Source organism: Cynoglossus semilaevis, chromosome 3 (assembly GCF_000523025.1).
Source record: "Cynoglossus semilaevis isolate Cse_v1.0 chromosome 3, Cse_v1.0, whole genome shotgun sequence".
NCBI lineage: Eukaryota > Metazoa > Chordata > Actinopteri > Pleuronectiformes > Cynoglossidae > Cynoglossus > Cynoglossus semilaevis.
Window position 1 is genome coordinate 10,117,283 of NC_024309.1, and position 14,018 is coordinate 10,131,300.

General features: G+C 44.4%; 3 protein-coding genes across 3 annotated transcripts in view; 1 reads left to right on the forward strand and 2 right to left on the reverse strand.

Moving 5' to 3' along the window:
- Positions 1–2,538, reverse strand: part of pdx1 (pancreatic and duodenal homeobox 1) — a 5,054-nt gene extending 2,516 nt beyond the window's left edge. Inside the window, exons 1-2 of the mRNA XM_017031464.2 lie at positions 1,928–2,538; positions 1–1,289 (exon numbers count right to left, since the gene is read on the reverse strand). The exon at positions 1–1,289 is cut by the window's left edge and continues 236 nt beyond it. Coding sequence (XP_016886953.1) covers positions 1–161 — 161 coding nt within the window. The 5' untranslated portion in view covers positions 162–1,289; positions 1,928–2,538. The remainder of the gene's footprint in view (positions 1,290–1,927) is intronic.
- A 136-nt stretch (positions 2,539–2,674) lies between these two features.
- On the reverse strand, positions 2,675–4,405 carry si:ch211-140b10.6 (uncharacterized LOC103377252). The gene is made up of 3 exons (XM_008308000.3): positions 4,249–4,405; positions 3,799–3,873; positions 2,675–3,406 (listed from the first exon to the last, which is right to left on the reverse strand). The coding sequence occupies exons 1-3, from the start codon at positions 4,272–4,274 to the stop codon at positions 3,070–3,072; spliced, it is 438 nt and encodes a 145-aa protein (XP_008306222.1). The 5' UTR covers positions 4,275–4,405; the 3' UTR covers positions 2,675–3,069.
- A 289-nt stretch (positions 4,406–4,694) lies between these two features.
- The window catches only part of lnx2a (ligand of numb-protein X 2a), a 10,593-nt gene continuing 1,269 nt past the window's right edge, over positions 4,695–14,018 (forward strand). Inside the window, exons 1-10 of the mRNA XM_017031764.2 lie at positions 4,695–4,831; positions 7,582–8,140; positions 10,796–11,031; positions 11,121–11,258; positions 11,372–11,571; positions 12,298–12,720; positions 12,828–12,998; positions 13,118–13,295; positions 13,379–13,604; positions 13,870–14,018. Coding sequence (XP_016887253.1) covers positions 7,737–8,140; positions 10,796–11,031; positions 11,121–11,258; positions 11,372–11,571; positions 12,298–12,720; positions 12,828–12,998; positions 13,118–13,295; positions 13,379–13,604; positions 13,870–14,018 — 2,125 coding nt within the window. The 5' untranslated portion in view covers positions 4,695–4,831; positions 7,582–7,736. The remainder of the gene's footprint in view (positions 4,832–7,581; positions 8,141–10,795; positions 11,032–11,120; positions 11,259–11,371; positions 11,572–12,297; positions 12,721–12,827; positions 12,999–13,117; positions 13,296–13,378; positions 13,605–13,869) is intronic.

Consider the following 14,018-nt stretch of genomic DNA (forward strand, 5'->3'; position numbering starts at 1 on the left):
TCCAGGACTCCCATGGCCGGAGGTGTGTAGACGGAGTGGACCTGCCTGCTCATGTAGAGGCAAGGAGGCGGACTGTGGCTGTAGTCCTCGCCCTGGGACCTCTGGTAGGCGCAGGACTCCTTAAAAACCTGCGAGGGGTAGAAATGAGTTTCCCGATTCATGGCTGCAGCAGCTGCGTAAAGACGCTGCGCCCTGCCTCGGTGTGGACCTCCTGCTCTCGCCGGCCTGGTGGCGCAACTGCCCTGAGGTTTCCTCACAGACACAGGTGTGTCACTCTGTCACCATGTGACTGCGCGGCGCACAAGTCATTGGTTTCACTGTTTGGTCAGAAAAGTAAGACCCTCAGTTTCCAGGATATGCTTCAGTTTCAGTAAATTGTCCCAGAACGCCCACCAGAGCGTAAATCAATGTCCTTCTGTAAATACCACAGCGTTTACACGGAATCCACTCGCGTTTGGCTCTAATGCAGCAGAACGCATCCTACAAGAAATGGACCAAAGGAGCCTTTTACTTTGTAGACACAAAGACCTCACTCACAGGAGGAGTCCTGTGCGATGGTCCTCCCATAAAGTTCTTATTGACACTTTTTTATAACTTGGACGTGTCTCTTGTCTGCATAAATGGATAAATCGATGCGGATGGGCTCCAACACTGTGTGACCTGTGAGATAAGAGACAGTTGGTGACAGTTGTCTTGGAGATTCGTGGAGGACAGAGGAGCTCACACCCACCTTTTCTTCTCCTTCTTCACTCTCCTCCTCCTCCTCCCCCTGTCTCTCCCTCTGTTTACCTCCCTGCACCTCTGCCACTTTTCAAACGCACGCATTACACTTGTGCAAATGCACCATTAACACCATGTAGCGTCTGTCCTGTGCGCCCTGAGCCCTTCACGATAACAAGTGCGGCGCTGAACTCTTTCCCTCTCACTGTGTTTGCTGTCCATTAGTCTACGTTCGCCTCATTAAACGTCACCACTCCTGCTTAAACCAATTAGGTTTGAGAGAGACACACAAGACTCAATTAGGAAGCGTGCACGCGCACGGTGCCCGTTGACGCGACCCTTGTTTTACCCTGAATTCTTTTTGCACGAGCGCACGTTTGCACTTGACTGTTTCTCGACTACCATTTACACGTATTTGCCGCTGTCATCTTTACCAAACTGATATTACAATACTTTGAATACATTTTTGACAAGCTATTTTGCAATGGGTATTTAACCATTACCATTCAAAGTCAACAGAGCTGTACCAAGGGTGGAGGCTGAGCAGGTGGAGGCAGCTTGAAGATGTCCTGTAAATAGGATCTACAGGAGCAGGACTAAAACAAACATTTTATTGCAAACACCCTTTAGCATTAACGCTACTATTGTCTATGTCCATGATTACATCCTGAATTTACTTCCCAGATCCACGCATGCTCTCCTGTATCACATACAACAGGTGGAATCTAACTTCAATTAAGCCCAACTGACCCGGATGAAACGACTTCCACCCTTAAAGCTTTTATCCCTACAGTATTTGTACTGAGTTCTTCAAAATGCAAGTGCAGCCGTTACTAGAATATCTTAATGGGGCACTTAGCGACGCAATAAAGTTCAGGTAAACCAATTCGATATGAATCTGCCCCCGCCCTATGGCCTAATGGGGTTTTTATTTGAACACTGTTTCTAAAAAGGAAGGAAACGGTTAACCAACGCTATTCCCCACTTTAGCAGAGGAGGACCACAATGTAATTTATGAAGCATAAGGAACCTTAACGGATTTTAGCTCCATTTTACAGATTAAGGTTACATGTAATGGGTTTACACAAAGTGTAATACAGGCTTCTAACTTAGCTATAACACACACACACGGGTCAGAGCGACCACAGATGGCCGCTGCCACGTTTATAAAAGGCTCTGGTTGTGGAACAATAAACCTGTAGCCTACCTTGAGCACATGGACAAAAGCCAAATGGGCAGGAAATATATAAACAGCATTACATTTTCAACGCTTGAGCACATGTCCATCTGTTTTCCCAGAGGCCCTTAAAAGACAAAATAAGATTAGTAGAAAATGCTGTTCGAAACATAGGAGCTAAACAAATATTTTTAATATTTATGCTGTAAAGTTTTAGTAACTTTTTTTAAGCTGAAAAAATTTGAATGAAAATGTGCCAAAAAACATTTTTATCTCCAGTTTCGTAACCAGCCTATGGTTAGCCATCTGCTCAGCTTTCTGCCTAAGGATAGCAGCTAGGCTAACTTTTAGTTTTCTTTGGGATAATATAAACCTATCAATTAGATATTTCCATTTTAAGTAATTAATAGTTTTTAAATATTTTAGGCTGACTACTAATCTCTAGGCAGTTGATATGTTTGGTTTTTTTAAATAAAACTAAAAAATATGAAAGCATATAACATAAGTATCACTGTGGATGAATTTCTTAGAAACACGTTCAGACAGTCATGAGATAATTAAATGACTAGTAATCCACTAATGATGAATGAACAGTACAGTATTGACCCCCACAGGAGTGTCGGGAAAATCTACATCCTTATTCCATTTTGACGAACAAAGTTGTTTCTGATTGCCAGTATGTATGTCACCAAGACAGAAACATGATAAGAAGTGCTTACCTACTGGCGACAGCAGCAGGGCTTGTGTAAACAGAGAATAACGACAGGAGAAAAGTAATGGCATTACCACTGAAAACCAAACGCCTTTACTGAAACAGACTTTTTTATCAACCATTAGTCATATTGAAGAACAGAGTGAAGAAACACATTAAAAAATAAATATGCCTCAGCTACAGGGTTTGTTGTAAATTATAAATTCATATGTTAATCATTAAATACAGTGAGTAAGACTACCTTTTCCTTTTGTAGGGAGAATCTAGGCCATTTTTCCTAGAAGAAAAAAGTTAAAAAAAAAAAAATCAGGGCCATTTTCCCTTCTCAAGTGAACAGGAATCCATCCGTGTTGTGGGTTGTCCTGGTCAGTCATTGGACACTTTCAGTCGTGTCCTCTCTTGTGCTCTGTGAAGAACTTGGTCTTGTTAAAACTGTGTTCCTTCCACAAACAAAGCTGCTTCATTCTCGAGGTCCACGTCTGCTGTGTCGGTCTTTTCCATGTCTTTTGTCTTTGTTGTCTCTGTGTTTGTGACTCCTCTCTTTGTCTTCTTTCTTGTCTTTATTGCGATGACTGTCCCGCTGATATTTTTTGCTTTCCCTGTGGCCTTCATGTCTCCGATCCTCTCGGTGAGGTGATCTGCTGCGACCAGGACTCCTGTCGTAGCTCTTGCTCCTTAAATCTGAGTTTCTGGAAGAGTGTCTTTCTCTGGATTTACTGCTGCGATCATGAAGGCCAGTGGACCGCAAAGTGTTGAGAAGGAAACGCTTGTTGGTGCTCTGCAGTGGACACTTCAACCTGACAACAAAAACGGCAAAGACCAACTTCATGCAAAAAAATGTATACCAAGCGTAAGAAATTGCAATTATTAATACAAGGTAATATCCTTTTTTATAACCATTTCGATTATTTGGGAACAAAGGATACGCCATGTTATATGCAGACGTTTTTGTCTGAACTAGTTGTATAAGAGAACTGAATTTCTCAAGAGTGTGTATGATCCATTAGTATGAAGTCTTCTTGGCATTGGTCTTTTTTATATGTTCATGTTATATTGTCAGTGATAACACCAATATTCTTGTGTCCCATTTGGTGCAAAGATTAACCAGCTTTATGGCTAAACTATTAAGTAGCGATTGTCCAAATATAACACGTTTAACTTCAACTTCAAAAAAGAATGTTCTGCTCACCATCCTGCTGGGCCCATGGTCTCAGCTCTTACTCGAGCTCTGTCAGTCTCTTTGAGGAGCTCTTCAATTGCTTTCCTATCAGATTGATAAATTAAAAGAACAGGTCAGACCATGTTAATGGAAGCCGAGGTGAATTGATGTGAAGAAGAAAAATAAAGTGAAGCCAAATGTAGCGTCAGTGTCCTGGTTTGACCCGAGCTGCTAAATCAGCAGTCTACGCAAAGCAGAGAAGTTAATATAACTGACCTTTAACCAAACACGCGGATGACTGTATGATGTGCCTTTACAAGCACTACGAGCCGACATAACATCAACACAAAAAATAAACATTTGTCGTAACATGGTATACCGTGTTAGCCGCCGCGGCTCACAGTTGGAGTAATACTGTCAGAAACGTCAACAAACAGAATTATGACAAAGTAACGCAGAAAAAGTCAAAGAAAGGCTTACTTTTCCAGCTCATTTTCGTTCGCCATCGTTAAAACCAATAACAAGTTGCAACGAAACGATTATATATAAAAATCCAAGATTACGTGCTTATCATCACAGCATCTGTTTCTGTGATACAGTGCTAGGTCCTTCGGTTAAGGGCCCCGTGTCTTTGGTAGACCTAGGCAATGCCTGAATATAATGGGACCCCGATAAAGGCCATTTGTGACATCTCTTTCTCGTCCTTCGCTCAATTTTAAGGAGGTAAATAAATATAAGTAAATATTTTATATAATATATATAAAATTCTGCAAACAGAGATACAATACAAAGTAATTTTACATTTCACATACGCTGAACTGGTATTTTTGAAAAGGCAGTCTTGAAGCCACCTATAATTTTTGCTTTGGGTGGACAATCGAAGACCCCGCCTTCTACTTTGACAGACATCAGTGGGCGGGACCAATGCCGCCAAAGGCACGGGGGCGTTTTCGTGCGGGTTTTGCGGACGGTCGGTTGCGGTGGATGAGTGGTTGACGTCCCGCAGAACCACAGTCGTCCCGCTCTCCGGAGCCGGAGCGGTGGACCATCAAAAAGAGAAAAGGTAAGGTCACACCATTTGTGTATGAAAGGTGTCATTGTGCAGCTGCTGTGAAGTGATGTTGCCATTGTCGCTGGATGTGTCCTCGCTTCTTCTCCGCCTGTGGAGACTGGGATGGAGGCAGACAGATGGGGGACAGTGATAAGAAAAAAGCTCTAGTCTAATCCAATGTGTTGAACGTATGTCTGTGCTGATTATCCAGTAGCAGGTAATGACTGTGCAGTTGATGTGTTGACAATATAATTCAGGTCTTTGGTGAAGCTGATGGATACATCACTGAATCCAGTGTCAGTGTTTGTTGTTGTTGCATGTCTGTCTGGAGTGCTGGAAAGGCAGCCAATTGGAACAGAGCTGCAGAAGCTGCAGGGCTCCTTTTTAGATTTTTATATTAAGAATTGACATGATGGGGTTTTATTTTTGTAAGATTATTTGCCTGAACAATAGATTTTAAATCTTAGGCCTAAAACATAATCTCAATTCAAATAAATTCAAATAAACACCACCATTCTTTTGTCTAATTCTGTTTAAAGCTTGTTCTTCGCTGTGAGATTTGACTGTCATGTATGAAAAATGACAATGGAAATGAGCAGGGACAGGTGCAGGTACAGGTCCTCACTGTTATTTAATAATGTAGGGAACAGTGCAATGACAATAACAGGTTGGCCTTGGACTCTCACACACACTTCAACCTACACACTGCGATTAAATGAGAAATATTCCACAGGCATTTTCGCCATGTGAGCTTTTCTGTTGCTAGACTGTGGTAAAAATAGCATTAAGTGCTTTTCTGAGGGTCTTATCTGCAGCCACAGTGAAAACCTGAAGACTTTACTTATTGATAAAAGACTGTTAGCACCTAAAAAAGCCCTCGTGCATGATGGATTTGGTGTGTGTGTGTTTGATTTCCACTGACTTGCATGTCTACCAGTGTGTGTGAGTGAGTGTGTGTGATGTGGTGATGTCACAGCTTTGTTATAGGAACAGAGGAGCCTTGTGTCCTCATGATTAATTCATGTCCAGCTGCGGGATAGAGACAGAAGCATCCAGTCACAAACAGACAGGAGAATGTCGTACTTAAAGGAGGCTGAAACCACTAAGTGCAGGTTCTTCAGTGAGGAGAGACAGGTCGCCTAAGAAATGGTGTACGCGACCGAGATGAGGTAATAACAGCAGCAGAGAGGGAGAGAGAAGGGGACTGTCATCATGGTGTGTACTGTCTGACAAGTATTGAGGCAGCACCGGGGAGGAGCAGAGCATCCTGCTGAGAGAAGTGCATCTGTTTTGTGTCTCCTCTGCATCCTTCTCCGGCGACACTCTGAATGTCAAGCCCCACTGAACAGAACAGGCTCCAGGTCGTCATGGAGACAGAAGCAGAGCCTCAGTGGAAACAGAGGCAGGTAGTCACTGTGGCTTGGCTGAGCTGCAGGGTGCTGTGGTGCGCCCTCTACTGGCCACTTAAAGCCTCAGCCCGAGCACTGGGGGTTCAGCTCAAAGATGAGAGGAGAAACAATTTGACTTTAGATGTTAAAAAAAACAAAACATTTTTTTGGTAAAACAGATCAGTGTACACAGAGAGTGATCCAGCGATTGGAGCTGCCCAGCTGAATACTATAATACCAAGACTTTGCTTCAGGCATGTCCTCGTTCTGCTGCAGAGGAGAAAGAGTGCATCTATAGCACATGGCCCCAAATATAAATAACAGTCTCACTGAGCATTCTGTTTAATCTGGTCCTCGGAGCATGTTCACACTTTCTGATTTCTGTGGTTGCATTTCAACGCAGGTTTTTTCATGAGTGAAGTCACTTGTTCATATACAGTAGGTGAGCAGTGCTAATGACTATTGAGAAGTCACTGGATCTGATCTGGTCTGATCCAAATCATGTGACTGAAATGAGGGCTATTTAACCAGCAGCATCATCACCGTAAAAAATGAGGTTGGTCCCTGATGCGGTGTAATCACCAATGTCATCAATCTGTCGAGTCATTTCCCCACAATGTCTTTACTTAATAGAGATGCAATAAATATACGTTATCTCAATTAATCAGCACGTGTCACTCATTTATTTTCATGTTTGTCATAGTCAGTAAAATATGCCAATGTGTTGTTGTTTCTGCATCTGCCAGAAGAGAGGAGAAGGTTTGGCGGTAGATCACGTCAGAGAACGGGTCAGGAGGATAAAACCGCTCTGTGTCCGGGATTTACGTTTCCTTTTCCTGTTACTTGTCCGCTGCGGTAGGTGCAGCCTTAAGACGACACTTGTGATTGGGTACGGTTGTATCCAGCCTGGACATGTGTAAAGAGGTACCTGGTTCAGTTCTGCCCTAGTTTTCCTCTGGTGTTGTATACCTGGTTCACATTTTTACATCTCATTAATCACTCCCCCTCTTCCTGTCACTTTCTCTTCCCCCTCCGCTCCGTTTCTGCTCCTTCCTCATCCCTCGTTTTTCCACTCCATCTCTGATCTATGTCTGCATCTCTGCCTCAATCCCAGATAATTCCCTCTCAGTGGAATTGGAAGATTGCTGCCAGCGAGAGCAAAAGAGAGATTATAGTCGTAGATTAGTGGACAGGAGGAGCAATAAATAATCTCCACACACACACACACACACACACACACAGTGACAGTTCTACTCCTGATCTTCTGCAGAAACACAGACCTACATGCAGATAAATAACAGCAGGATCATGTTGTTAGACACCTTTTTTTCTCCAACAGCTTTTAACCCTTGGGCTTTGCCCTTTGACCTGCAGGGTGATGTGCCAACAACCACTGGGGGGCATCTGTCCTCTCTGCAACCTGTTCAACCCCTGAAGCTTATGGGATAGGAGTGTGTGTGCCCCTTCCCACCACTGCAGTCCCACTGGAGTCTTTAGTGCCAAAGCTGAGCTGCGTCGAAGGAGTAGAGATGGGCAGCCCAGGCTGTGAGGTGGCTCTCACCGGGCCGGTGGAGCCAACCCTGGAACCGCTGTGTCCCGAGTGTGGTCAGATCCACCGCAGCAGAGAGAACCACCTCTACAACTACAGGCTGGAGGTGGATGACGACCTGGTGTGCCACATTTGCCTGCAGCCACTGGTGCAGCCACTGGATACACCCTGTGGACACACTTTCTGTGCCCGCTGTCTGCGTAGCTTCCTGCAGGAGAGGGACTTCTGTCCACTGGACAGGACGCGACTGCAGCTGCAGGCCTGCCGCAGGTCCAGCATACTGGTTCACAAGCTGCTGGACAAGCTGTCCGTGACCTGTCCTCTGTCTCCAGTCTGCTCCCTCAGTATGCCTCGCTGTGACCTGGAGGCACACCTTAAACACAGGTAAACACATATAGAAAAAAAACAGATATTTCCTCCAACACTGCCAATCATCCATCAGGCCCCTCAATTAAAGCACAGCATAAAAGACAGGTTTTCTTTTGTTGTCTTTGTCATCCAGCACCAAGACTTTCCAAATGTATCCATGTGACCCACTTTCATAAACACTGATACTGTACGTATATAGGACATGATGATGAATTCAGTGTTTTCTTTAAGAAAAGTTAAGGCTTATATGTAACTGGTATGAGTGTAACATGTTACATGAAGGTCATCCAGGTCATTTCCCTTTGACCTGAAGGGTCACTTCATCTCCACCTGGACATTTCTAGTCCATCACCGTTCATTCCTACGGTCACTTCAGAGTGAACACCTAACCTAATCTACACACAGGGAGAACATTAGAACTCCAGACAAAGCTCAGCAGTTACCACTGGGGTTTGAACTGATGACCTGCTCGCTGACAGGCAGGAGCATCAACCTCCGTTCCACAGCGTGGCCTGACCGGCCGATGTCGTTAGTCCCAGTTCAGATCGGTTTAACTTTCCCACCGACCGTAGAGGTTTTCTCACCGCCCACACACTTTGGCTTCTGGTCCGCTCGGACCAGGTGCTGTGAGACCCTGGGGGGGATTATTGAGCTGTTAGTCATGTGACGGGGGATTAGTGGTTTCCTACTACCCAACCAGTCATGGGTTGGCAGAGCAGGCGCTCTGTGCTGTCAGTCTACAGCCATGCTGAGCAACTTCAACAGCAGAGACCTTTTCAACCATTTCTTCTGTGAGACAGCCAAGGGCAACCCAGGCTTGTGGTGAGTCACCCATGGAGGGATGGGTTTACTATATCTGGGCAAAATGATGTTTCACATCTGGCATCTCTCATAACTGCTTCTGCTACTCCCTGATTCTGTGTTTGGTCTCAGCATCTGTTCTGCTTCAGGCAGTCACTAAAAAATACATTTTTTAGTTGAACTGTTTTTGGTTGGAAGTACATTTCATATGTATAAACCATGTTAAACTGTTGGCCATCAGATCACAATCCTTTATTGATTTGTGAATAAAAAATCACGCAGCAGTTCTGTTGCTACGAAACCATGGGCCGTTGTTGTGACATGATCTTATTGACTGCAGCCGCACTAAACACTCCAGCGAAGTCATTAAGTCAGATAGATTTTCCCTAACAAGCTCACACCAATGAGCTAATGCTAACAAGCTGATAAAAGCTCCACTGAATCAGCTGTTTTTCACAGGAGATCCCCCAACACAACAACGATTTTCTCTCTTTCACTAGAGATACGAGTTAAGATGGAGCAAAAATGGCAGGGTTTGATATGACCAAGGCGCGTTGAAATGTTTGAATTTTACCTTAATTTTACCCCTTAATTCTCAAAATTGTGTAACATAGAGAGCTAACTTTAAAAGGTCCGGGTTTATTTGTTCGTTTTTATGGAAAATTAAAAGACTTTCTAAAGTGACAGGTAAATGATGAACGGTTTATAGATAGTCATCCTTTAAATCCATTATGTCTACAGATAAGTCCATCTCTGTGGAGTCTGCACACTCTGTTCTGGCTGAGGAGACCAGAAAAGATGGTCTAAGGCAGCTCAGAGCGTGAGGACTAACGTGAGATTCCTCGGAAGAGATTAAACCTCCGTTAACTCCCTGCTCCTCCGCCCTGCAGACTTATCGCTCCAGCATAGCAACAGGAGCCGGGAGTCCGCTGTCACGACGTGACTTTGTCCGAGTCGACGTTGTTTATTGTTTAAGATAAACGATGGGACACCGGACATTAGATTAAAAGTTGAGTGTGCCAAGCCGCTGTGGTCAAGGTGGGCTGGTTAATGTCATTACTGACGGTGTGAGAGCTGTGGTTCTTTCCCTTTTTTTTTTCTCAGCCAATCATGTTTATTTTAAGCCTCCATATGATCCTGAGCCACTTAAGGGTTTTGTATTTGTGTAAAGCCGACTATTTTTTCCCCTCATTGTATTTCTCCCTCGTTTTAGAAAAGCACAAAAGTCAAAGATCGACACCACTGAGGATTGATTAGGAGAAGAAACCCAGTGGGAAGTTAAAGGAAATCTTTCAATAGTTCAACCAGCCTGTGTGCCACAGACACTAAACATTTCAGAGTCAATTAGACCAAAGACCTCATTGATCCTCTGAGTGTGTGTGTGTGTGTATTTTTAATCATTGTTCACTTAAGAGCATGTATTGGTGGGACAGGATCCTCCCTCAGTTAGTCAGACTAGTAATGCAGGCATTTGACAGTAAACTTGTCTCATCTTTGACATTAGATAAAAAAATACAGATTTTTACTAGTCAACTATTTTTTCAACTTAAAAAAATAACAATAAAAGAAGAAAAGAAAATTACCCACAAATATATCTGAATTATTCAGTGGTAAAAATGATAAAATGCCCTGTAATTTGGGAAGAGAAAAAACATTCTGTCAAATTAGCCAATGAAGAGGCCTTAAAGTTAGCCATGAGATAACTAAAACTTAAAAGTTAAAAGGTAGCAACAGAATGTGCAAAGGTGACTAAACATTACGTCAGATGATGTTAATAACACTGATGGTAATTTCACACAGTTCCCAAATGCCTTTTTTTACACACTGGATTCTACCTGTAACCAATGGACACCTCCTGTCGGGTTAAAGGTGCCCTGGGACCCGATGTCAGCAGACCGGCGTGGATGGCCTGAGATGTGAGAGTGGTGATGAACGAGGGACGGTGACCAGCCCCCCCAGGTCACCACGGTCCCCGCAGACAGACCTGAGGGACCGCACGCCTTCTCCACCATCTGGACCTAATAACGCCTGCAGCGACGGACCAGTGTGGACGGAGAACGCCGGCCTGGACAACCCTGCCTTTGAGGGGAGCACAGAGGAAGACAGTGAGTCTGTCCCTTGTTTTATTTACTTATTTAAATGTTCATGAAGTGAACTGGCTCACATTAATGAGACGTAGTTTCCACGTCGTCAGGTGTGGTTGGGTTGGAGTGTGTGGTCCCCAGAGTGAAGCGTCCCCTCAGTAATCCTTGCATCCACCTGCTGCGCTCGGTCAGTTCCACCTCCTCTGGATGGGACTGTCCTGAGTCTCCGCCTCTGTCTGCTGAAGAAGGTACGACGTCAGTCCCTCAGTTCTGCTGAGCATCTTTCCAAATAGCAGTTTGATCACAGAAATACATGGTGATCTGCCACGCAGCTCCGTGATTTAACATCCTTATCCATCAGGCTGCGTCAAGTTGCCCTCACTTCCTGAAGGAGAGATAACTGCCATCGAAGTTCACCGCTCAAACCCTTATGTGGAGCTGGGCATCAGTATCGTTGGGGGGAACGAGACGCCGCTCATCAACGTCGTGATTCAGGAGGTGTACAGAGACGGGGTCATTGCACGAGATGGGAGGCTGCTGGCTGGAGATCAGATCCTACAGGTATACAGGCTAGAAAAGTTAGCCCGACCAAAACACGGCTGCAAGATTTTAAAAAAAAGACATGTTAGCACTGTAAAAGTGTAAGGTTTGACTGATGCAACAGTGTGGTTCCTGTGTAAAATAAAACAAGTTAAAAGTGGAGCTTTGAGCGACTGGGGAACCATTTTGCCACCTTAAAATGCAAGAGCAGCTAAAAAGTGAGTAAATCTAGGACATCCTCTCTTAAGATGCCCAGACAGAGTTTTTTAATTCATGCCGTTGATGCTCACTGTGTCTCTGACTTTCTAAACTGGCAACGTCAGCAGAAGTGTTAGGTGGAAGCAGGTCAGGCTTGTGTAGATGGAAAAGTGGGAGAATACCTTTTTTAACATGGATGTTTCTTTTGTTAATTCTCAGCTTTTGGGCATTAATGCTAATATGTAGTGAGTTGTAATTTTTGGTATCTTTAACAAATTTTGATCTAATTTAGATTTTTTTTTAAGCCTCCCTTTTTCAGTCAATTATTCTGCTAAAATTTAGAAATGTCTGGGTTGAATGTTTGATTTGAATTATCTAAATTATCTGAGCTATCTTCAGTTATTATTCAATACATTTTTAAGATCATTTATCTCAACTGTAAACCCACAACACCACTGTGCCTTACATAACTGTGTCAGTTTGTATGGTTCAGAAGAGTGCAACATACATTATTAAAACATTCTTTCTTTCTTTTTTATCTCCTCTCAGGTGAACAATGTCGACATCAGTAACGTCCCCCACAGTTTTGCTCGTTCAACCCTGTCGCGCCCCTGCACCACCCTGCAGCTGACCGTGCTCAGGGAACGCCGCTGTGCCTCCCGGGCTCCTCCTTCCTCCTCCTCTTCCTCTTCCACTCCTGCTGTACCGACCGCTCCCTGCTCCACTCCAGAGGGATCCTCTCCTTCGAGCCCCACCACGCTGAGAATCACCCTGCATAAGCGGGACTCCACAGAGCAGCTCGGCATCAAGCTGGTGCGACGAACAGATGAGTCAGGAGTGTTTGTGCTGGACCTCCTGGAAGGAGGCCTGGCAGCCAAGGATGGCAGGCTGCGGAGTAATGACCGTGTTTTGGCTGTCAACGACCAAGATCTGTGCCACGGCACCCCAGAGCAGGCGGCTCAGATCATACAGGTTCTAATAAGCTACATTTCTTCCTCTGAAAATACTGGAATTGAAAAGAAAACATTTTCCCATCTGAAGCTCTGACAGCTCTGATATTGATCAATCTGATTCCTCAGGCCAGTGGAGACCGAGTCCACCTCCTTATATCCCGGCCCAGCAAACCAACTCCACCACCACCAAAATCAAGTTCCACCAGAGACCTTTACTGCCTTGATCACTTCCTGCCTAACCACAGCTGCACCCCGAGTCCTGTGCCAATGCATCTGTCTCGCACCAGCACACACAGAGTGAGGACGAGCCTAAAGCTGTTTTTGTAGTTTTTTTAGGGATGGATTCAGTGACTTTTGTCTGTGAATGTAAACACATAACGCTCAGCCTGTTTTCATGTGTATGGTTACGTTGTCAGGACCTTTCCCAGTGTTTGACCTGTAAGGAGAAACACATTAATGTAAAGAAGGAGCCACATGAGTCTCTGGGCATGACTGTCGCTGGTGGAAGGGGCAGCAAAAGTGGGGAGCTACCCATTTTTGTCACCAGTGTCCAACCACACGGCTGTCTGTCGAGGGACGGACGAATCAAACGAGGTCAGGATTTTAAAGCAGATAAAATTCCCTAGATTTTCTTTTTTTTGTCACTGTTTCTGAGAGTCTTTTTTTTGCTCCCTCAGGCGACATTCTGCTGAGCATCAACGGCCAGGATCTAACCTACCTGAGCCACAGTGAGGCAGTAGGCACATTGAAGGCCAGCGCTGCCTCACCCTCAGTCCAGCTTCGGGTGCTGGAGGTCACCATGGTGGAAGAACACGACCACGACGAGCTGCTGCCCCACAGTCATGACAGCGACTTTGACGCCAACTGGTCTCCATCGTGGGTCATGTGGTTGGGCCTGCCTAGGTAGAAAAAATATTAATTGGTTTAGATTTAAATCTGCTTTAAGCTGAGAACCAATAAAAACAAATAGCCAAAAATAATAAAAAGGTACAAAAAATACAGCAAAGAAAGTTGCAGTTAGGACAAAAATTAGTCTTGATAACTAAATATTAGTTATATAACTAAAAGCAATTTTTGTGATTGTTGTTTGCATAGTTGTTGAAAACATGTTTTTCTTATATTAGTAGAAATTCTAACACAGTTGTACAATTGTTTGTTTAAATTGCAGCTATCTGCACAGTAGCCACGAGATCGTGTTACGGAGGAGTCACCCTGGCAGCTGGGGTTTCAGCATCGTCGGCGGTTACGAGGAGAATCACGGCAACCAGGCCTTCTTCATCAAGACCATCGTCCTTGGAACACCTGCCTACTACGACG